At 40.1% G+C, this 20,855-nt stretch overlaps 3 protein-coding genes across 4 annotated transcripts; 2 read left to right on the plus strand and 1 right to left on the minus strand.

Moving 5' to 3' along the window:
• Positions 1–102: 102 nt before the first annotated feature.
• maco1a (macoilin 1a) lies at positions 103–8,928 on the minus strand. The gene is made up of 11 exons (XM_053863784.1): positions 8,687–8,928; positions 7,499–7,640; positions 6,668–6,794; positions 6,446–6,569; positions 6,168–6,346; positions 4,164–4,677; positions 3,933–4,091; positions 3,402–3,572; positions 2,128–2,248; positions 1,534–1,708; positions 103–1,409 (listed from the first exon to the last, which is right to left on the minus strand). Exons 1-11 carry the CDS (start codon positions 8,779–8,781, stop codon positions 1,207–1,209), a joined length of 2,010 nt encoding a protein of 669 aa, XP_053719759.1. The 5' UTR covers positions 8,782–8,928; the 3' UTR covers positions 103–1,206.
• Positions 8,929–8,957: 29 nt separating this feature from the next.
• Positions 8,958–12,903, plus strand: srfbp1 (serum response factor binding protein 1). Its single transcript, XM_053863785.1, has 3 exons — positions 8,958–9,092; positions 10,378–10,821; positions 11,404–12,903. Exons 2-3 carry the CDS (start codon positions 10,378–10,380, stop codon positions 12,574–12,576), a joined length of 1,617 nt encoding a protein of 538 aa, XP_053719760.1. The 5' UTR covers positions 8,958–9,092; the 3' UTR covers positions 12,577–12,903.
• Positions 12,904–13,941: 1,038 nt separating this feature from the next.
• Positions 13,942–20,530, plus strand: LOC128757892 (transcription factor E2F3-like). Of its 2 annotated transcripts, none has more exons than XM_053863513.1 (7): positions 13,942–14,040; positions 14,321–14,403; positions 17,641–17,869; positions 18,010–18,150; positions 18,573–18,687; positions 19,615–19,774; positions 19,984–20,530. In XM_053863513.1, the coding sequence occupies exons 1-7, from the start codon at positions 14,027–14,029 to the stop codon at positions 20,061–20,063; spliced, it is 822 nt and encodes a 273-aa protein (XP_053719488.1). In that variant the 5' UTR covers positions 13,942–14,026; the 3' UTR covers positions 20,064–20,530. The 2 variants fall into 2 exon arrangements, with proteins under 2 accessions (XP_053719488.1, XP_053719489.1); XM_053863514.1 differs by having other exon boundaries at positions 13,944–14,040; positions 14,324–14,403.
• The last annotated feature ends 325 nt before the right edge of the window (positions 20,531–20,855 follow it).

Genomic DNA, 20,855 nt, shown 5'->3' on the forward strand with positions numbered 1-20,855 from the left:
CAAATCGGATTGTTTAAATGACTGTTTATCAATTGTTTAAAACGAAAATCTTTATTTACAAGTCATTTGGTTCATTTAGTTCACAGAGCAAAAGTGTAGCTCTGTAGTTCAGCTTCTTAACGGTTACAGTTAAGCTTCTACTGAAACGCCATGCACGCTACAAAGTCCCACTGTATTCATTAATAATAATAAAAAAATACTTTTTACTCGAGTTCAAAATGCATTTATATCTGTTCTAACTTTAATGTCACATTATTACTCGCATTTAATTATACATTTAATCTAAACCATCTATACTTTACACCTGGTTGCTGCCACACAAGCATGACACCATTTGAACCAAAGAAGTTCATCTTATGAAAATGATTGTGAAATGTCTTCAGTGTTGTCCCAGACATACTTAAGCTTTAGGACAAATGCAAATGGTGTACTCACTTTTGTTGCACGTTTGGAAACACTGTTAATGGACAGCAATAATTTCTCATATTTGGAAGGAGAAAAATCAGATTTTAATAGTGACATCCTTCAAAAAGTAAACACATTGAATCCAAGATGACTTCTATAAAAAGCACTTCAAACCTGAACGAGGTTCAAACAACATCATGAGGTCTTTTGAGTGACAAGAAAACAAAGGCCACATCACCACCTGATCACGACAGCAACATTTCCAAACATTCAGACTCCAATTAAAAGTGATTTGTATTAAACACTGTAAACATAACACCATCCAGATATGTCGAAGTGTGGGCCGACACTTGAAGAGTATTCAGAGGTAACATGTAGAAGTAATTGCGGCAAATCCATCTGAGAGCCATTTCCATGGCTGTTTTCACATCGCAACTGCTGAATGTAAACCAGGATATTCAGTTGGCTGAACTGTAAGGCACAGTAAACAATAGTCAGCTGTGGTAACGACTTTCCGAGACACAGATGAGTCTTGGCAACATTAAAAATTTAACCAAAACGGTTCACAGTTTCAACATTTCAGAGAGATATCAAGAGAGAGAAGCCAAAAGATAAATCAAACAAGTGATGGCCCAAAAACTGTTAACACCTTCCATGTGGGAAAAAGCCCATTGAACGTCTCAGACAAAAATCCAATGGAGTATAGCACCTTAGATCTCAGTAGAGGGTGATGGTATTACCAGGAGCACCGCAACAGTGGCTCATGGAGTTTAGAAGTTGTGAACTGACAAACCAAATCAGTCAGTTGTTCAGGGGGTGGTAGAGTGAGGCATTGGGATCCAGAGAGGCAGAGCTGTTGTCCATGAACTTGGAGGAGTAATGAGGAGAGACCGGACCTCTGTTGCGGCCATCTGAGGAGTAAGACAGACTGGGCATCACGGCCATCACCTCAGCTATCTTCTGTTTCAGCTCTGTGATCTCCAGTTCCCTCTGATGGATCTGACCTGAGAAGGACAGTCGAATCACAAGAAGATTAGTTAAAAGTGCTCATAATGTTATAGCCAGTTGGTTTAAATTGGTTTATGTGGCAGAAATATTTCATAGCAAACTAGTATCATTTTTTGTTACCTTGGACTATCTCCAGCTGTCTTTTGGCATCACCTAGTGCAGAGAAAAGGTCCAGTTTGATCCTGGTCTCAGCGCTTAAGCTGTTCTCCAAGTGGTGGGTCTTCTCCTGCATGGCTGACAGTGCTGACATCAGCACTTCAGTTTCCTTCTCATTCTCTTTGTATTTCTGGAGATCCTGAGTAAGACAGCACAGCAAGTTAAACTGAGGCTAAACGACTTGTCAGATCACCTCAAGCACTTCTGATCAAATCGTGTTGATGAGTCGTGTGCCTCCATGCTTCAGCGTTTAAATCAGATGATGGCACCCTCTAGTGGTAAGTCGACAAAATAGTTCAAGTTCAAACCCATGGAACAGAACTTGCAGTTAAGTAGTGAAGACCAACTCACCAGCAACATTTAAAGACAACATGGATCATTCAAATGTAACCATTTCCAGTTTATTATAAATATGGTTTGTGCACTGTGGCATGGGTGCAAGCTTTATCAGACAAACAGTGCCCACATTTCCTCTGCATGAAGTAGAAACAGAACTACCCTCTTCCCTAGTCAACCTTATAAACCTCCCTGCTGTCGCCTGAAGATTTTCAAAGTTACCTGACATTTGCCCATCAGATCACGAATCTGCTTATCCTTCAGTTTCAGGTCATCTTCAAGCTTCTTCAATTCTGTCTCCAGATCTCTCATTTGAGCACGCATGGAATCAGTGGACTCCACCCTGTCGCAGAACACAAAAACAATCAGTCACTTGTCATTTCTCATATGATGTCATTGTCAAATTGACTAGAGCAGGGTGCCAGAACACAGGACATGGTCCACACAAAGGAGAGGCAATACAGAATTATTTTACAGTACAGTTTTACAGTATTTTACAGGTACATTATGTCACAAAAGAACTTTTGGTTTTCTTTAAAGTGACTCTCACAGTTTGATTAGATTAGATAACTGGCGTTTGTCTCCATCATCGACAAAGTGTTGTGTATCAACATCAGTTATGCAAGTGTAGAGCTAGGAAAATGAATGTTTCATGCCACTCTTAGAACCTTGTAACCTCACAGACTGTGTTCTACCAGTTTTAGTGGGCCAATTTTGCCAAACATGATGCATGCGTCGTTGCACCAGGAACTACAAGAGACGATATGCACAGAAAACAACCTGCTTTACTAATATTGTCTCTTGCTAATATACATATTTTGTGTGTGGTAGTAAGTGCTAATTCTTCATTTGAAATTACATTTATTCATTGTTTTTTTTTTTTTTTAATGCAAGCACAACTGCCGTGTGTGACATCATCGCACACTGGGAGGAAGCAAGTGAGCAGGATCATTTTTTCCCAGAAGCACCCCTGTGCATTATGGCTGTGTGAGACAGTGAGGGCACAAGATGCTTGGCAGCTAGCAAGTCCAGTAATTGGGAATTGGTCTGTTGCTGGTGTGACGTGTCAACTTTTTTGAGAGAATGTTATCAATATAAATATCTTTAAAACTACAAATGTGAACAAAAGGCCCCATGACTCTCCGTAAGGCCGTTACATGCAAGTCCAGTGCTATGACTATGTTGCGCGCCTTTGTTCATCAAATTTATTGTGATTAGATTCTCATTGTGGTGCTAAGTTGTGTACAATAAGTGATCATCTTTCATAGCCCACTCCATATGGGTTTGAGTAGATGAGCTTTCATAAAACAGTGTCACTTGAGATGTGAAATACTTGTTCAAAGGTAAACATTATAAAGCAGACACCATTTAGCGGACTCTGAAAATTAGGACACTGTTTCATGATGCCTTGTCAAACCCTCACAAGAGTTGGACAGAGGACCACCATGGGTTATTCTAGATATCGATAATGTTCACTCCAGATCTAAGAAAAGTACCTCGTGGCAGCAGCTTTGGCAGCATTGGCCTCCTCAATTTTTTTCCGTTTTCGTTCATCTGCAAGCTGCTTTTCAGCCACAGCGCGGGCCTCCTGCTCCCCCTTTAGCCTCCTCTCCAGCAGAGAGACAGCCTGTTTATCTTTCTGCTTGGCTTGGACTGCACTGTGGAGCCTAAGGTTATGGAGAACAATACAAATTCAGAACAACGGAGGAAAACACAACTCTGGAAGCTGCAGATTTGCACAGATGACAGACAGGAAATGGGCACTTCAAAGGATTTTCCAACTGCTACTCTTGTTGAGATCAAAACTTCATAGAAGAATGGGCAGTGTGAAGTGTACTGGAGATGCACTAATATACAGGTACATTGCTGTAAAATGTGTTGGGATAAATGTACTACAAATAAAAGAATCAGTAATTCATATTGAATATTTTACAACCAATATGACAAGCAGTGACACTTCCCGGCCATTCTGGACATGTGATTGGCACATTGACTCATAAAAAGCTGCACAAGATCGCTGGACTTACTTGTTCTGTAGCAGCTCATTCTCCTGCTGGAGATGCCCCAGTTCTGACCGAAGGAGTCCTTCTTGGCTTCTCAGTGAGGAAAGCTGAGCTCTCAGTTCCAACTCAAGTTGCCTGTTGGTGTGAAGATCGGCCTTCAGGCGCTTCATGTCCTGCTCCAGCCTGCCACAGAAGCAGGCAATAAAAGTGGTGAGACCAGAGAGACACATGGAAGTGTGCGGGTGCATCTCTTACCGTACAACAACGTCAGGTTTCCCCAGCTGGTTGTAAGGTATGCAGTTCTCAGATGGATCTTTTTGGCTCTTCCCAACCCCCTTATTTTTCCTCTCACTTTTACTGGTGGTAGATCCTGATGGGACGCTCCCGTTACAGGAGCTGTTACTCCGTGGAGGTGAACCAGACAGGTTTCCTTCTACGCCTGAGCTAGTTTTACACATTTTCCCTGTGGTCCTCACATCATCCTTAGGTTTTACATTTGCGTTGACGTTTTCTCCTGTGAGATTATTATTAATGCCCTTTCCCTTTATGTAGGTCTTTATATAGTCAATGTCCAGTAGTTGGCAGTCCAGTGTGTGAACATTGTTGTTATTGAGTCCAATAGAGTTCTGTTTTTCGCCCTCCTCAGCATTGCAGTCCTTTCCTTTGTCCTTAATGTCCAGTTCTGAAAGCACCACTGGCTTGCTTTTCTTGACGGAATGTCCCCCATTTTCTATAACTGGAACAGCTTCAATCTCAGCAGCGTCTATAGCTTTAGCAGCAAGAAAATACAAAAGAAGAAAAATTGCATTTAATGGAGAACAAAAAAGAAACCAGGTTACTTAATGTGAGGTCAACAAACATCTACAATATATTGTTGTGACAGTTAAATCCCTTTTCTGTTTGTTTTAATTTTTTCACAGACTGTGAGCAAACATATGTGCGTTCCTGTGGATGGTGAAGAACCAGGTCGATGTGTACAGACTGCTTAATGCAGAGGGAGCACTGATCAATGGTGGTTCACAGCTCAAACCTGAACCAAAGCGGCACTAGAGCAAGGCCCTATATGGGAGAGTCAAGTGTGAAGAAGGACACCAGTAAAATCTGCTGTCATGGAAGAGCCTAAGCTCTAAACATAAAACATAAAACATTCAATAAATTGGAGCTAAAGGCAAGGTAACAGACAACATAAAACCAGATATTTAAAGTATTTAAAATGAGAACATTTAATATTATTATTCATGTGAAATGACTCAAAAAAGATTTCAAATTCCAATATAAAAATATCTACAATTGCTGTCCTCAAGCCATCTGACATATGCTTCCACAGATGCAAACCATATAAACAAAATTTAAAAATTTAACACTGAGGCTAAATGGTAATATACATGTCATACAATATAAATAATGATCTCTGAGACTACAAAGAAAAAAGAAAAAAAAGAAAACCTTAAAAGCAATTCTGAAGCTCACATGAAGCCAACCTGAAACCCTTTCCTCGCATTACGAAGGTATGCCAAATAGGAAAAAATCTGTGATTTCCGTATACCGTCTGTAAAATTTGTTCATTGCCTTTATCCTATTTTAATCCTCGTCATCCTAATGTCATGCATAATTGTTACAGTTAATGATATTGGCTGTCTTTTGAAGCTTGTAATAAGTTTACATGTTGATGACACAACGCCAGTCTTTAAGAATGCTCTCAAGATACTCCATGGATTCCACGGTGCCCATGAAATGTGCTTCAAAACAGGATGCAAAACCCACTATAAAGTACTAGACTACACCACTGCTCAGGACTGATGATCTTCAGAAGGGCCAAGGTCATCTGGTGACACAGAGACAGTATACAGTACCTGGCGCAAATAGGGAAACACTGGCTTTAAGAGCACCCACGACACACTGCATCTTGGTGGAGGCTAAGTTTGATGCATCAGATGATCGACCACCGTGGCTGTGACTGGAGAATGGTGGAACACAACCCTACTTACCACACTTGAGGACCTAACAACAAGACAGTATCATCGTAGCACTTGTCTGTTGTAAATTACCCCAGTCATTCCTTGCGATTTGCACTGTGGTGTGAAGATAAATGATAGATGTTCTAAATAAAATGAAATATGCTAAGATAGAAAAATCAAACTCCTTGTGGAAAATTACAGTTTGACAAAAATTACGAAGGGAAATTTTAGCTGATTCTAAATTGAATTAAACTGTATGGGCTTTTGTAATCCATTTTAAAGTAAAGTAAGTTTTTCTCACCTTCTTCAGCCTCACATTCCTGTGTCTGCCGCATCTTTTGCTCAAGGGGAAGTGCCTGCTGCAGCAACTCTGTGTAGAACTCATTGTCCTTTTGCACATCCTTTTGTTTCATCAGTCTCATTCTGTAGCTCACATAGCTCTTAAAGCCAAAGCCCAGAGTCACCACGGGGTATCCGATACTAGGAAAACACAACGTGTGATGACAATGGAAAAGGGTCATTTCTGGTAACTACAGTACCACTCAGAGCATGAAGTCAGAAACTTTAAATGATACTCACCAATGCGCCGCAAAAGGCCGACACAAGTCAACATGAAAGTTTTTCATGTCTCTGAAGCGGATAGAAGCTTCAGTGTAGACAAACAGAACCCACAGTGATAAAGTCGGCAAACAAACGCCTCGTTCTGCAATACAAACAGGAAAGCATTCCATAGACATCAACCTAAAAGTTGCTGATATGACAAATGTCTAATGAATGAAAAGCAACTGGACAAGAACTAACCTGTGTGCCAGACATATTGGACCCAAACATAGGTGCTGGCTGCAAAAAAGAGCCACTGGACAGGGATGAAGAGGAGGCAGCTGATGTCAGACGTAAATGCCACACATACAAAAAACACTGAGAAGGCCTATGAGACAAAGAAAGATAACGTGGTTCAAGCATAGAGGATTCGGCGACATTTATGTTTTGCGCATGCACATGCATTCGTCATCAGAGGATTTGTGTGTCTGTATTTCACTGTTAAAGAAGTTAAATTACAGCAATAGTCAGGGTCACTCAGGTCTGACGTGAGTGACGGTGAGTTTGCAGCCAGCAACTCAAACAAAAGGAATGAGACACATGACACTCTGCCAAGTCCATGGCTCTCAATCTCTCATTTGTACTATGCAAGACTTCTGATAATATATCTTGTATATTAATCCTCCATTGAGCAATTGCTGGGGCAGGGTTTCTACAGGAAGTCAGTCAGCTCCACCTAGACCTATCTATAACATCCTCTACCGCTCTTCATGTCCTTCTTCATCACATCTACAAATGTCAATAAGTGTCTTCCTCTTCTTCTTTTGCCTGGTACTTCCAACAAGGTCTGCTCTCCTCCAAACAGTAAACCATCTTGAGTCTGGCCATCCGATATTTGTCTCTAAACTTTTCTATAAGAGCTGTCCTTCTGATGAAATTATTTCCCAAGCGTTAAAGGGATACATGCGTCCATTTAATTCATTTTTTCCCATCCCACCAGTGCAAGATTAAAAAGCAGTAATCTCAGGTATGACGCACTTACTGTATTGCATATTATGAAGTTTCAATCGTAGCATGAACACAGACACTTACCAGTCCCTGATATCTGAAGGAATCATAGACGCTCCAAATAAAAAGCCAGAAGGGCCACAGATACTCAAATCTGAACTCCAGCAAGAAGTCTGCCAAGAGAACCACCATCCATACTGCCAGGAACTTCAGATACAAAAATGTACTGCCAGCAAGAACATAGAAAAAAGAGAAAATACGGAAGAAAATGTTACAAATGATCGCAACTTGGAGATAAAATGTCACAAAGTAAGGTAATACTACAGTAAGTAATAAGTAATACTAAAGTAATACTAAAGTAATACTAAAACCATCATCTGACACGTCTCAATATTTATTTAAAAATAATAGATTACTTCTTTTGTGTAAATAAAGTTCACTCATTTGTTCAATTCACCAGATTATTCAGATGTATTGCTAAGACTCTTTTGTTTAGACTCACAAGTTTATTGTGAACATTTAATAATAAACTGCGACACAATTGTGTGACATATTAAAATGCACTAACTGCGGAACTTGAATGTTTATTTCCAAGTTTATATTAACCCTATCCAACATCATTCACCTTTGTAACGCATTGTGTGCATCTAATTTATTCTAACTATTATTTCCAACGCCGAAAACGCTATTTACAATCTACATGAAAATACAAAAATATGTCCTCGCCATCTTACGTGCTTGGACATTTTCATTCTGCAGTTGCATGAAACGAGCTTGGAAATGCAGAACACAACAGATGCCAGTTATGTTTATGACTGCACTGCAATACTGCTTTATTACTAGTTGGTGATGGTGCAAATATCTATTGCTGGTTGCTGTTATATCGCTTTGAATGCTGAAAATCGAATAAACCACGTGGGTGGGCAAAGATTCCACGACACAATACACAGGTGACAGCCCCGCCGCCGGCGTCACTCCGCACTTGAAAACGAGCGCCTCTACCATCGCTGGTGTTCACCGCGAGCCCGGGCATCATTTTCAGTTTCCAGTTCGATTTTCTTTTCTCTCAAATAAACCTCTCGAGACAAAGACATTACAAGCGTTTAAATAATATGCCATTTTAAAACCGTTAAAAATAATAAAACATGCAACTATAGTTTAATTTCTATAGACATTTGCAACCAGAAACATAATAGTGAAATAACCAACGACATCAGGGTTTCTTTTATGACGTACACAGGCGCCACTGTAATTCAATAGTCATTTCAGTACCTGCTATATACACCCTCGCTGAGTCGGTTCCGTTTTGACGGCCGTCTGAGTTTGCTGTTGTCCGCATGACGCCGCTTCATCCTTTCTCTGTTCATTCACTTCAGGCACCGCACCGGTTAGTTGGACAGAGATTGTCATCCGGTCATTTTGTGTGGGTCACAGTTGTGAAATGCTCCTGTCCAGCTGTGGTGTTGACTCGTGCACACGAAACAACAAAGCGAAGAATTAAAACAGTCCGCTGTAGCCACGCCCCTTTTATAGACAAGCACGTCTCCTTGTTGACGTCTGACGTAGGAGTGACGTCGACACGCAGGACTCATGGCTGCCCTCTGCAAGTCTTTTAATTTCTCTCGAGATACCGACTGTTTCTACTAATTTTGGACGTCTGGTACCCCACGAAACTACTGTAAGTAATTTCAGCCCATAGGAACTTCATCGATTTGAGCCTCGTTTGAACGCCGGGTTACGCTCTCACTAATGTGATCTTAAACTGCCTTCACACGCGTGTTAGCTGAACCCACCACGTTTTGTTTACTGAGTGGCTCCGATTGTTTTGCTGCTTACACGCAGGCTCACGGACTAGACTAAACCGATGTGCCTTCAATAAAGCATTCAATCTCTTCTCATGAAATGCGCTACATGTACATATGTTCAGTTATTGTCAACGTGGGAATCTCTGGGAATATCACTGTATACTACTGGCAGCCGCCACCACGAATGCAGCGGAACTCCCTTCCATTTCTCATTTGCGAACTACTATACCTATTTCAGTCCACACTTTTTGTGGTGACACCCCCCAGTCCAAAGGAAGGGGATACATAGTTTAATGAATAGGACATCCCGCCCGTCTAACTCCCGGATATACCGTTACCAAAATGTTTAGACATATACTACACATACTCGTGTATGGAAAGAATGCACCACGTCAAACTACTTCTACTTTTCAAAGCAGCAATTGATTAAAACACGTTGAACTTTCATTTGGTGCTCTTACAATCTGCTTCTACCAAGTTTCTACCATATGTACACATATAAACACACACAGTTGTGTCTGTCTACATTGTCAAAAGTATAATATTTTGGTCTACTGCAGCCTGTTTTTTAATGCCACATTGTTGAATTCAATTTTGACTTGCTTTACAAAAACTTTATGTTCATGATATACGCATAATTTTTGATAATGTGCCACAAATCACTGTAAAGAACACATATTTTAAGTTGTTTTATCTGAACTTCTCACCCAGTCATTGCACATTAATCTACCTTCAAAAGCCCAATTGTTCATTCAAATATGCAACCTGAAGTTAAGTATATGCTAAAATTCTATAATGAATGTCGGCGAAAGGCCCATGTCCCATCTATACCGGTAGCCTAAAATTGCTGGACTTTCTTCATATCTAGAGTTCTTCTCCTGAAGAATTGTGTTTCTGTGTAGTTCATAAAATGGTATGGGTGCAGTTACTGTATCTTAGCCTTCCATCCCCAATTATCCCCAATTGTGTTTTAGTCTTATGACTGAGACTTAGAGATTAGACTTTGTGCAATTTCATGTTTTTGGTGGATCTCCAGGCGGTAATCAGAGGACATAGGTTCCAAGTTCGTCAAAGAAGTCTCTTCTTTGTCACATGTTTACTTGTTTACAATTGTTCTCTGACATGAATGGTGATACCTGTGACCGTTTGTTTTTACAGATGACCTCTACAATGAGTAAAGAGGGAGACCAATTGCTGTGTGCTGCGGAGAACAAGGCTAACAAAAGCAACGTTATGGAAAATGGAAGGGAAGGGTCACAGTTAGAGGACCAGAAAGAAGAACAAGCTAGTGGAAAAGACAACAAGGACATAAAGCCAAAAAAAGACAATCCTAAAAACAAAGATAAAAAAAGAAGACCCCCTTTCCGACGGAAAGCCAAAAAGCCTGGGCAAACATCTAATGTGTTGAACCTCAACAATGAGGTGGTGAAGATGAGACACGAAATGAGGAGGGTGAGGGTTCTGGTCATCAGGAAGCTAGTGCGTCGAATGGCCGAACTCAGAAAGATGAAGGGCAAAGAAGAGGAGGTGAAACAGAACGAAAGGAGAGCGGCCAGATTGCTTGAAGAGATCCATGCGATGAAGACGCTTAAACCAGACGTGGTAGGTCTAAAAAGCAGATATCTATACAACAGTGTGTCCAAGTCCAAGTGACTGACATAGTCTGCATGTAGGTTTTTTTTCTTTGTTTTGTTTTGTTTTTTTAAACAGAGGACCCTGCTGGAGTCCAGTCTTCTCCGTTCTTCTCTTGTATATCTATAATTGGACCTATCTACAAAATAGAATAATTGAATCAGTGCTTTTGTTCATCTCCAACTGCAGTTGTTGTGTGTATTTAGGAAATGGTTTTTACCTATGTAGAAGTTTTATTGGTTTTCAAACTTATATGGGCATATCTTGAAGTCAAGACTGACACCAAGTAAGTCTTGAAAATATAACATTTGAAATATGTCTAAACACATTTTTGACAAGCCATTTTGGATATGGACATGAGGATTGTCACATTTTATTGTGTGTCAGTTACAGGGTCTTGACCAATGTGATGAATGCTCAAATGAGTTACGAGACATCTAAATGCAAGTGACCATAGTACTCCAATTTGAAACGAGTGAAGTGTGTGCTTAAGCTACATACTATATGTTGCTAGAAGTGTGTGATGAATAGCCTTTTCTGCTTCTTCTTCAGGTCACCAAGACTGCCTTACTGAAGGATCTGAATTTTGATGCAGTGTGTCGAGATCCCCAGTCCACCATGACTGACCGTGCTCTTGCGCGACTTGCCACTCACCCTCAGTTTAAGAAGAGAATTGATGAAATAAATGCGGCTGTGGAGGCCTTCAAAGTGGATCGAATGAAACACCTAAGTACAGGAGAAAGGGGGGAAAAAGCACAAAAAGATAACAGGACTACGCAGTCACCAGATAGCATAAACCATGGAAAAGGTGAACTAGGACAGGAAGAAGAGGTCGCAGCAGTAGAGCAGGAGGAAAGTGCAGGGAAAAATGACGAGCCCAAGAAATGCATAGTTGTTCCAAAAACACCTAATCCTGAAAAAAAACTGCAGAGACCTCCAGCTGACGTTACTGGCAACCATAAAACTCTTGAGGCTCCAATTTCAAAACCCAAATCATCCAAAGCAAAAATGCCTGCTAAAGCACCAGCTAAAGCTCCAGAAACTGAACCTGCTCTGAAACAAAACCCTGACACGCTCCTCACTGATGCAGCAGGAGAACAGGAGAGTGATTTGTCTGACAACGAGGAGAAAGAGTACTTCGATGACAGCACAGAGGAACGCTTCCTTAGACAGTCTTCCCTCTCAGAATGCAGCGACAGTGGGGATGACTTCTTTGTTGGTAAAGTCAGCAAATTTAAGAAGAAGAAGAAAACTCCGGAGAGTTGCGATGGAAAGCAAAAAGCAAAACAAGACTCTTCAAATAAATCAGGCGTTATTGAGAGTGAACTGCATGAGCTGGAGTCAAGGTTGAAATCAAAACCCTCCAAACTTCAGTCTGTGTTTTGCTCCTCGCTGTCTCGGTCCAAGCCAAGCAGGGGACGAGTGAAAGGAGGGGCGGATGTGCGAGGTGGTGGTCCGGTTGTGAAGAAAGAGATCCAAAGGGAGGCTAAAGTATACGAGAAGCAAAGCAAACCTGAAGTAGCCAGGAGCTTTCGATCCACTGCTGGGGTTAGAGGAACAGGCCGAGGTGCCTTCCCCCCAAAGGGTCGCGGTGGAGTTGTTTCCCATGTGGCGTCAAAGCCTACTCTGCATCCATCATGGGAAGCAAGTAAAAGGAGGAAGGAGCAACAGGGACAAATACAGGCCTTTCAAGGGAAGAAGATTAAGTTTGATGACAGTGATTAGCATCAGCGCTGATCAACTTTTAATCGTGTTAATGAAAAAAAATATATATAAAAAAACAAAACGAACACATGTATTTCATTGGTAGTACATGTTGACCTTCACAATTTTGTCATGACAAGTCTTTTAACTCACATTAATTTTGCAACTGAAAACTTAAATTAAAATGTAAAAACAAAATTGTTTCTTGTAATAATTTCATTAAATAACTGGGATGTGCCAACTGTTTTCAGTAGTAGCTGGATTGTCACTTATGTTGTGATCTTTGATACTAATATTTTCATGTGTTGATAATGCAAATGGTATTATAATACATTTTGTTTTGCAATAAAGTCCTTCTGAAAGTATCCTGTGGTATTTGTCATTCATAGTAATGTCCAAAGGAGTCCCATGATAAATCCGAGAGGACAAATTTTATCCTTCTTTACTGTTGACTACCTTCAGGTGGGCTTTGGAAATAAATGTCAGGTATTACCAAAACACAATTATGTTTTACAATGGAAATCTATGAACAAGCGGATGGTAAGTTTGGCAACAGTTTTTCCACGTGAGGATACATGGTTCTGAAATAGTTGAAGTGATCATTCACCATATATCTTTTTCTGAAAAACGAACTGCGCAAATCAATGCTTGGTGTTCTCTATGTGGTCTTTAAAAAAACATTGCAACTATCCCTAAGTGACATCCTTTATTTTGTTTACAGTAATACACACACACACACACACACACACACACACACACACATATATATATATATATATATATATATATATATATATATATATATATATATATATATATATATATATATATATATATATATAACGTCGTAATAGTATATTTGTGGATCACTTGCTGCAACGGATGTCGGAATTTAGCGTTCAGACTTTGTTAGACTATTAAATTGCCAATGACGTGGGTTGAATCAATTCGTGCGGTATGAGTATTATCTGAGCAGATGTAATACTGATGTTTATTGAAGGACAGTGCCCATAAGTCAACTGCGTGTAACTTTGCGTGTCAACTTTATTTTGATTCACTTTCATGCAGAAATGCATGATTAATTACAGCGTTCATTTTAGAAGAAGGTATTTATTTCATTAATAAGTTTATTTAATAAGTATTTACTGCGCCGCTCATCGAGGAAGTGACATTTGGACAAGCCCTTCAAAGTAAAGCAAAAAAATATGAGAAGTGACTCACGCGACTGTCTCATTAAGAGAATGAATTGGCCGCAAAAAATACAACTTCTTTCATATAAATCATATCACAGGAACAAAATGTAGAGGGATTCGTTGTTCATCGTCAAAATAGGCGCCTTATTTCACTGATATCTTATTTCGAAAGTAATGTACTTCCACATCCTGCGACGTCGTATCCCGCGTTTTAGCAGTGTTTTCCAGCAGAATGCAGTAGTGTTGCAAAGTTATTGCTCTTGGCGCGTTCTGGCGGTATGTCAGTGAAACTGTAAGTATGATAGGGAAATGGCTTGTTGTGCAGTTTTAAAACAGACTTCGCTGAAGGTGGTGCGTGTACTTTTTGAAGGTATGGTGACATGTACTGTAGCTGCCTTGGACGCTAGCTTCTAATTAGCCAAAGGAGTGAAAGTTCCCACCCACGTGACCAGGTCCTGCCTGGTTGACTCCGTTCGTTTAATCACACCTCCAAACAAATGCATTTTTACTACGTAATCGGGTTAAGCATCCTTGGTTCGGTTGTTAAATAACAAGCACTATTTTGCTTTCAGAAGACATCTGATGATGGAGTTGGGAGCTGGCGAAGACATGGACACCCAGGCTGGGGGCTCTTCATCCACCGTTGAAGTTCCACGTAAGACGTTTGTCATAGATACTTTAATTTCACCGTGTGATCAATGTGGTGCCACGAAGTGCAATCCCTTACCTGCAGCTGTTTTAGTTGTATATGCCACATAGATGATGACCAAAAGATCTCCTCAGTCATAAGGTTTGAAAGTACTTTTGCCACAAGTGATGCGCGACACTACCACTACCCTTTTTGATAGCATGCATGTACTGGACTGATCCTACGTGTATTTCTCTGTTTCAATGCCTGTTTAATTTTTCAGCGCTCTGAATTGCTCATAGCTTTATGTTAGCTAACAAAACTGCTGCTGAAGAGGTTGTGTCAGTATTTCCAAATAGAACATCTATTGCTAGAGGAAATGATATGTCTTTGTGTGTTCCACTCTTCTCGCACACACACACATACACACTCACCCAATGCAAGTGAATTACAGTAAAACCTAAAAACTGTTACCGTCGTACGTTATTTGCTATTTGAAATGCATTAGCCATCTGAAAATTCTTCTGAGCAAATGTCTCGTGGGATGAGAAAATGATCTCTGTGAGAACCATTGAAAAGCAGCTCTGCTTCCGGAGATAGAAAGATTGCAGCATTTTTTTCTTTTGATCTGCCCCTTATAGGAGTCGGAATCAAAACAAGGAATTGCATTTTTTAGTTGAATCTTTCCACTGTAGGAATAATAAAGGCCGTCTAATCAAATTGGAATTTGAAGTTGAAGGAGTGACCCTCTGATATTTGTTACATTTCTGGAGATTTTAATGAAATTGATGTGCTTTTTTTGTGCATTTTCATAGGTGATTACCAGATGCATTTGTTTTGGTACTGTGCTCGATTTGGCGCTACACTGGACTGATGTGTTTCTGCACAGGGCTGCAAATCAGTGGATGTTGATTAGAATTATAGTTGCACCAAAATGAAAATTCAGACAAGGCTGAAAAATGTTTTAATTGCATTCCACAATACCACATAATACCATCATATATCCAAAGTGGTTAATTTTTTTCACTACTTTAAAAAATATTGCATAAATAGACATTTTTTCAAGTTAATGTTTAGATGTTTATAAAAATATTTCAGACTTTGACTTACAAGTAGTAATAATTATAATAATAAAAGCAAAGTTTCCCATTATATAGTACGCTAATAATGTAAAGAGATCTCTAGTCTCCAGATAGTTGGTTACACACTCATTGCAAACTGCAGTTATAGAAGTGCAAACAGTTTATTAAAAAAATTCTATAATAGAACCCAAAAGTTGAACACTGTATGCAGACCGTGGATAACACTTATCACTGAAACACTGCCCTGATGACAGGCGGAACCGGCCGCGCTTCATACTTGTAAATATCATTTCGACTTGTGTTGAATTGCTCCCTTTTTCGATTCCCAGCTGGCCGGGCAATGAGCTGTGGAGTCGGTGTTGTCACCGCTGCAGATTTTTGCAGCGCTTCTGAGAAAGGTGGAATGGGTTGCCAGAATTTAGTCAGTGGTCTTGCAGAGCTCATTTCACTGATTTCTGTGGCACATTTTTGCATTTGAAAAAAGTGTTTAACAACACGTTGTCTATTGTTGGATTGTCTTTTTCTTTTCTACCTATTTGGGCCAATACATTTGGCCAACAAATATTCGGTGCATCCCTAATCAGAATGCTATCAACTCTGGTACTGCAATGAGGATTAGAGCAGTTTGGAAAGGTGTTTGCATTTACACGAATGTAACGAGTGAGAGACATACAGAACTGAGTATTCCCTCTTTCAGTTAACCAGTATTTGAATAGCAAAGATTCCACAAATGCAGGGAACATTGATCACAATTATAGTTTTCCAGGGTTTAGGCTACGGTTAGGTTAGGGTTAGGGTTGCCCTTCTTCTGTCCGTTTAAGCACATACTCCGTGGAAAGAATAGTTCTAAAGTTATCATTAGCCAAACAAACTCTACAGACAACGTTGGTGCTCATTTGGTTGTTGTGAGCGAGGTCTGGCGCATACTGTGATATTTAAAAATTTACACAGCAACACAAAAGTCTTTGTTTTAGTAGCGATTTTGTGTGAACGAGTGGCCAAAACCAAAGAGAAAGAGGAATCGCACAGAACGATTTTCAAAACGCACACAAATAATTGAAATAAAGCCTGTCGTTGCTCACCGTGTCAGTGGTGTGCAGGGATAGTTTCATCGCTGCTTACCTCACACACAAAGATTCTGCCTCATCCCTGATCGAGAAGCAAGTTCTCCAAATCAGAAATCTCGAGGCTCATGCATGATGATTCGTAAATAGTGGAAAACACAACTGGCAGCATGAAAGTCCATGGAAACATGGTGGTTTTATGTGTGTTTACACATCTGCTGCTGGCAGAACTGAAGTTGAGCGTGCCAACATCTAAAGTGACAGATTGGTGAGGACGACTACAGAGTGGAGTGAGAAGTCCTAGTGGTTTAAAAACTTGAAGCGTTTTTATTGCCATCAATTCAAGAATCGTCAAAACTCCCCTCTTTGCTTCTTTGTTTCTCTGTTGAATTGCCTCTTGATTACTTACTTACTTAAATTCAGTTCCACGTCACACTTAAAGTCAGGAGCTGTCAGCTCTAACCACACTAAATAAAGATTTTGGGTTGTAAATATTTAACATGTTAAACATTTATCATCGTTGGACCAATTATTTTTCAGAGCCGATTATCGGGACAATTTCACTCTTAATACACCCCAGACCTTAGGATGCTCTTTTAGAATAATCGTATAATAGTTATGACAATTTGGTGTCTACAGACGTTGGTCGCAAGGAGCAAAAAAACAGCCTGAATATCCTCACGTGTGCAGAACTGAAGACTATTTGATAGCAGTACAGGGTTTCCACCAGCATTATTTGAAACTGTGGTGATGTTCGTTGTGTATCCTTGTCTTCGGCATTCTTGTTTCTTTGTTGTCATTGGTTACATGTTGAATTTTCTCACTGAGAGACAGAGGACTAGAGGACATGCAATATAATCTCAAGTTTCATGCAATATAGATCACTAGTTTTTCTGAAGGGGTGGCGCCTCGCTCATTTAAATATGGTGGAAACTCTTACATTATGTAACTAGACTGCTTTGTTTTATATATGAATAACAAGGCAAATCTATAAGGGTTTTCTGACATTTGTATTTTTACTAGGCAATTCAAGATTCACTGTCTGGCACGCTTTGTTGAGAGTATGGAAAATCTCAACACTCAGCTATAAAACTATATTTATTTATTTTTTTTTACAGATCCCTGCATCCTCTTTAAGGAACCAAGACAGCCACGAGTTTACACCTCTCTTGGATTTCTGACACAGAGCTTTGCACAGCTAATGAAACAGTGCACTGATGGTGTAATGGACCTGAACAATGTTGCCCAAACCCTCAATGTGCCCAAGAGACGCATCTATGATATCACCAATGTGCTTCTAGGGATTGAGCTCATCACAAAAAGGAATAAAAACCAAATTGTCTTGACGTAAGTTATTTGGAAGATACAATTTTATCGTCAATTTAAATGTGATTTCAATTGTCAGTTGTTCATTTGGTGTTTTCCAGTAAGTCTGCTTGGCCGTGGTATGAATGTCTGGTGTGCTGATTTACCATGTGTTTTCACAGTCCCGATTTGACTCTCAGTCGAATGCCTGAAGACGTGGAAGAGGAAAAGAGAATGACTGAAAAAGAGTCGGAGCTAGACAAGATGATCTACATCTGTCGGCACATGCTTCATCAAATGTTTGTCAACCAGGCGAGCGCCAAATATCCTTGCACTTTAACATTCATGTTATGATCTGGAATTTCTGAACAGGTTTAAACCAATTTATTTGTTCACTTAGTCCATTGTCTACATTGTGTAATCAGGAAGATCAGATCCATGTTGCTGGATATTGTCCTTTTTTTGTCCTGTTTTCTTTCTCGCCTTGATACGAATAGGTCAGCAGCAATTAAGATTGAAATGATCATATTTCACTCTTACAGTTGATTTGTAGAATACAGAAAAAATGAATACAAAAATCAAAGTTGCTTCTCCTGTGCACTTCACTGTATGTACAGTGAACCAGTCTTGTAGACAAATGCACACTCACCCATTTTCATGAATGGATTTCTGTCATTCTCTGTGTTGCATTGTGACGCTCTTGTGGTCAAGATCCAGGGTCGTTTACCTTAACATCTCAGTTCACATACATGTACCTGACTCATGAGGATGTCCGAGGGATTCCCATGTTTCGGGACCAGACTGTGATGGTGATCAAAGCACCTGCTGACTCTATGCTGGAGGTTCCTCACCCTGCAGAGGTACTTTTACAATCTGTTGGATCACAATATGTCACAATATCTTGTTCTCCATGGATGTCACACCCAACAACCTAAGCAGTTTCTGCATTTATTTAGCCAGTATTTTGATTCCACATCATTGTGGGTTGGAGTCTGATTCCAGTGATGTAGAGAGCCGAAACACTAGTGATGGGCTTATGAGGCTTCATGAAACGCTGTCCTCGTTTTCAGAGACCATTTGATGGCGTTCTCTACTCAAAAATCTTTCAATTTGAACAGCCATTCAAATGAAACTTCCCATCATTTTTAATCTGAGAGCGCTACCTAGTGATGGGCAAATGCACCATGAGGCGTTTAGACACAATGACACACTGTGTGATCCTGTGTCACTGAATACTGACACCTGCTGGACATTAAAAATCCCTGCAGGCAACCGACTTGACAGATTGAACTGACATTGACATGATGACCTGGTATATACAATATCATTTAAGCCTTTGCATATTGTGAAAAACGTGAAAACGATGAGGATGCTTGTCGACTGTTTTATAAAAAAATAAAATAAAATATTTTCCACTATTTACTATTTTCTAAATTAAGTCTGTTGTGTTTCTTGCAAAAAAAAAAGTGTATTGTGAACAGTGAGTTATTTTGAAATTAATTTGACTGGTCCGACACGGCAGACAACCTGCATTTCCCCTCAAAGTCATCCACGAGGAACCGTGAGATTTGGTAGTTTCAGCAATCGCATCCCATTATCAACACAGTTTGGCGTATTTTTGCCGTGTTGACAGAGGTCACATGATTGTCTCTAAGCGGTACGTGCACCGACGTGGGGAGTGCTCTGTGAGCTCGGTGCATGTGCGCATCTGTGTTGCACTAGCGCACCGTCAGCTGAGCTCTTAAAATTAGGTAACTGAAAACTGAAACTGCACGTTCTGTTTTCAGGGCTACCAGGTCCATATCAAAAGCAGCAAGGGGCCAATTCAGGTGGGCATGTGCTGTGATGACCCAGACCAGATGGAAGTCACTCCTGAAGCTAAAGGCTGCTCGGTGAATTCAACTGGCAGAAACAGCCATGACACTTTGTCTCCAGTGCCTTCTCAAGGTCAACATCTCCGACGTGTTTTCATTGTTCATTCATTATTCCACAGAGTCATGTGCACAGTATTGATTGTTGATCATTTTCGAGTTGATTGAACCGAGGTTCCTTTTTTGAAGAGTACCCTGTTTTTCTTAACACTTATTCTTGTGAGGTGTGTTCTAGCTTCTGCGTTATGATTTTCAAAAATGTCTCCATGTTTTCAATTTCTCCAGAGCTCACCATCCCCATGAATGAAGCTGATAGTAAATCTGCTCTGCTGTCCAAGATAGCTCAACTCATCTCAACTGATTGACTCCAAAGGCCTGTCAATGCCAGCAGGCCCTTTTAAGGAGTGCACTCCTTAATGGAAAGTCTCATGACCGAGTTCCTGGACAACAGTTTTCACCTGATGCAAGCTCGACTTTCTTCTGATGTCACCACATTGGACACTGTATTTTATGCATAGCTTTTTGTGCTATCTATACACGTGGCCTAGTGCTGCCACTTGCTGGGCTGTGCTCTACTTCACTTTGCTTCACTTGAGCTATTTTTATAGCTAGATTGACATTGAACGTTTCATTTTGACATCAGCTTGTACAACGGATATTTTTCTTTTCATGATGGCTTGTTGGGCGATGTTTACCTAATTTGCCACTTTCTCACTACCTCCTTTTAAAACTGCTATGTGGGCACTGTTTGCACTTTCTCCAGGTTCTTTTGTAAGTCGGCTTTGTTACTGTTTTGTTGACAAGGTAACTGTGTTTTACCTGTTCTGTTGTACATGACAAATAAATAAGTTCTTAAATGATGCATTTGTCATTTTTCCATCTATAATTAACCAGTTGAATACCATCACCAAAACACCACTTTAAAATCACTTCTCATACACTGAAAATGACAATGAAGAGAACTTAGTCTTTTTCTTTGTACACTACTAAAGGCTTGTTGAAGTTTGTTAAATATTGAATTTGGTGCTTTGGACTGATCAGTTCAACTCAAACACTTCCACATCTTTTTTAAGATATGAAATTCAAATGATGATGGTTGCACATCACGCAAAACCGCAAGAATACCCTTTGTCAGTTTACTTCCTTTAGCGCCTTCA

This window comes from Synchiropus splendidus, chromosome 4 (assembly GCF_027744825.2).
Source record: "Synchiropus splendidus isolate RoL2022-P1 chromosome 4, RoL_Sspl_1.0, whole genome shotgun sequence".
In the NCBI taxonomy this organism is placed as follows: domain Eukaryota; kingdom Metazoa; phylum Chordata; class Actinopteri; order Syngnathiformes; family Callionymidae; genus Synchiropus; species Synchiropus splendidus.

What these genes read in the sequence shown, in the direction of transcription:
- maco1a (XM_053863784.1), bottom strand. Translation starts at nt 8,781, where the DNA reads ATGAACAGAGAAAGGATGAAGCGGCGTCATGCGGACAACAGCAAACTC. An exon ending in CCTTCAGATATCAGGGACTG is followed by an intron (nt 6,795 to 7,498) that starts GTAAGTGTCTGT and finishes TTTGTCTCATAG; the next exon opens with GCCTTCTCAGTGTTTTTTGT. An exon ending in ACAGCTGGAGATAGTCCAAG is followed by an intron (nt 1,410 to 1,533) that starts GTAACAAAAAAT and finishes TGTCCTTCTCAG; the next exon opens with GTCAGATCCATCAGAGGGAA.
- srfbp1 (XM_053863785.1), top strand. Translation starts at nt 10,378, where the DNA reads ATGACCTCTACAATGAGTAAAGAGGGAGACCAATTGCTGTGTGCTGCG. An exon ending in AGACGCTTAAACCAGACGTG is followed by an intron (nt 10,822 to 11,403) that starts GTAGGTCTAAAA and finishes CTTCTTCTTCAG; the next exon opens with GTCACCAAGACTGCCTTACT.
- LOC128757892 (XM_053863513.1), top strand. An exon ending in AAAAACCAAATTGTCTTGAC is followed by an intron (nt 17,870 to 18,009) that starts GTAAGTTATTTG and finishes GTGTTTTCACAG; the next exon opens with TCCCGATTTGACTCTCAGTC. An exon ending in GTCAACCAGGCGAGCGCCAA is followed by an intron (nt 18,151 to 18,572) that starts ATATCCTTGCAC and finishes ATCTCAGTTCAC; the next exon opens with ATACATGTACCTGACTCATG.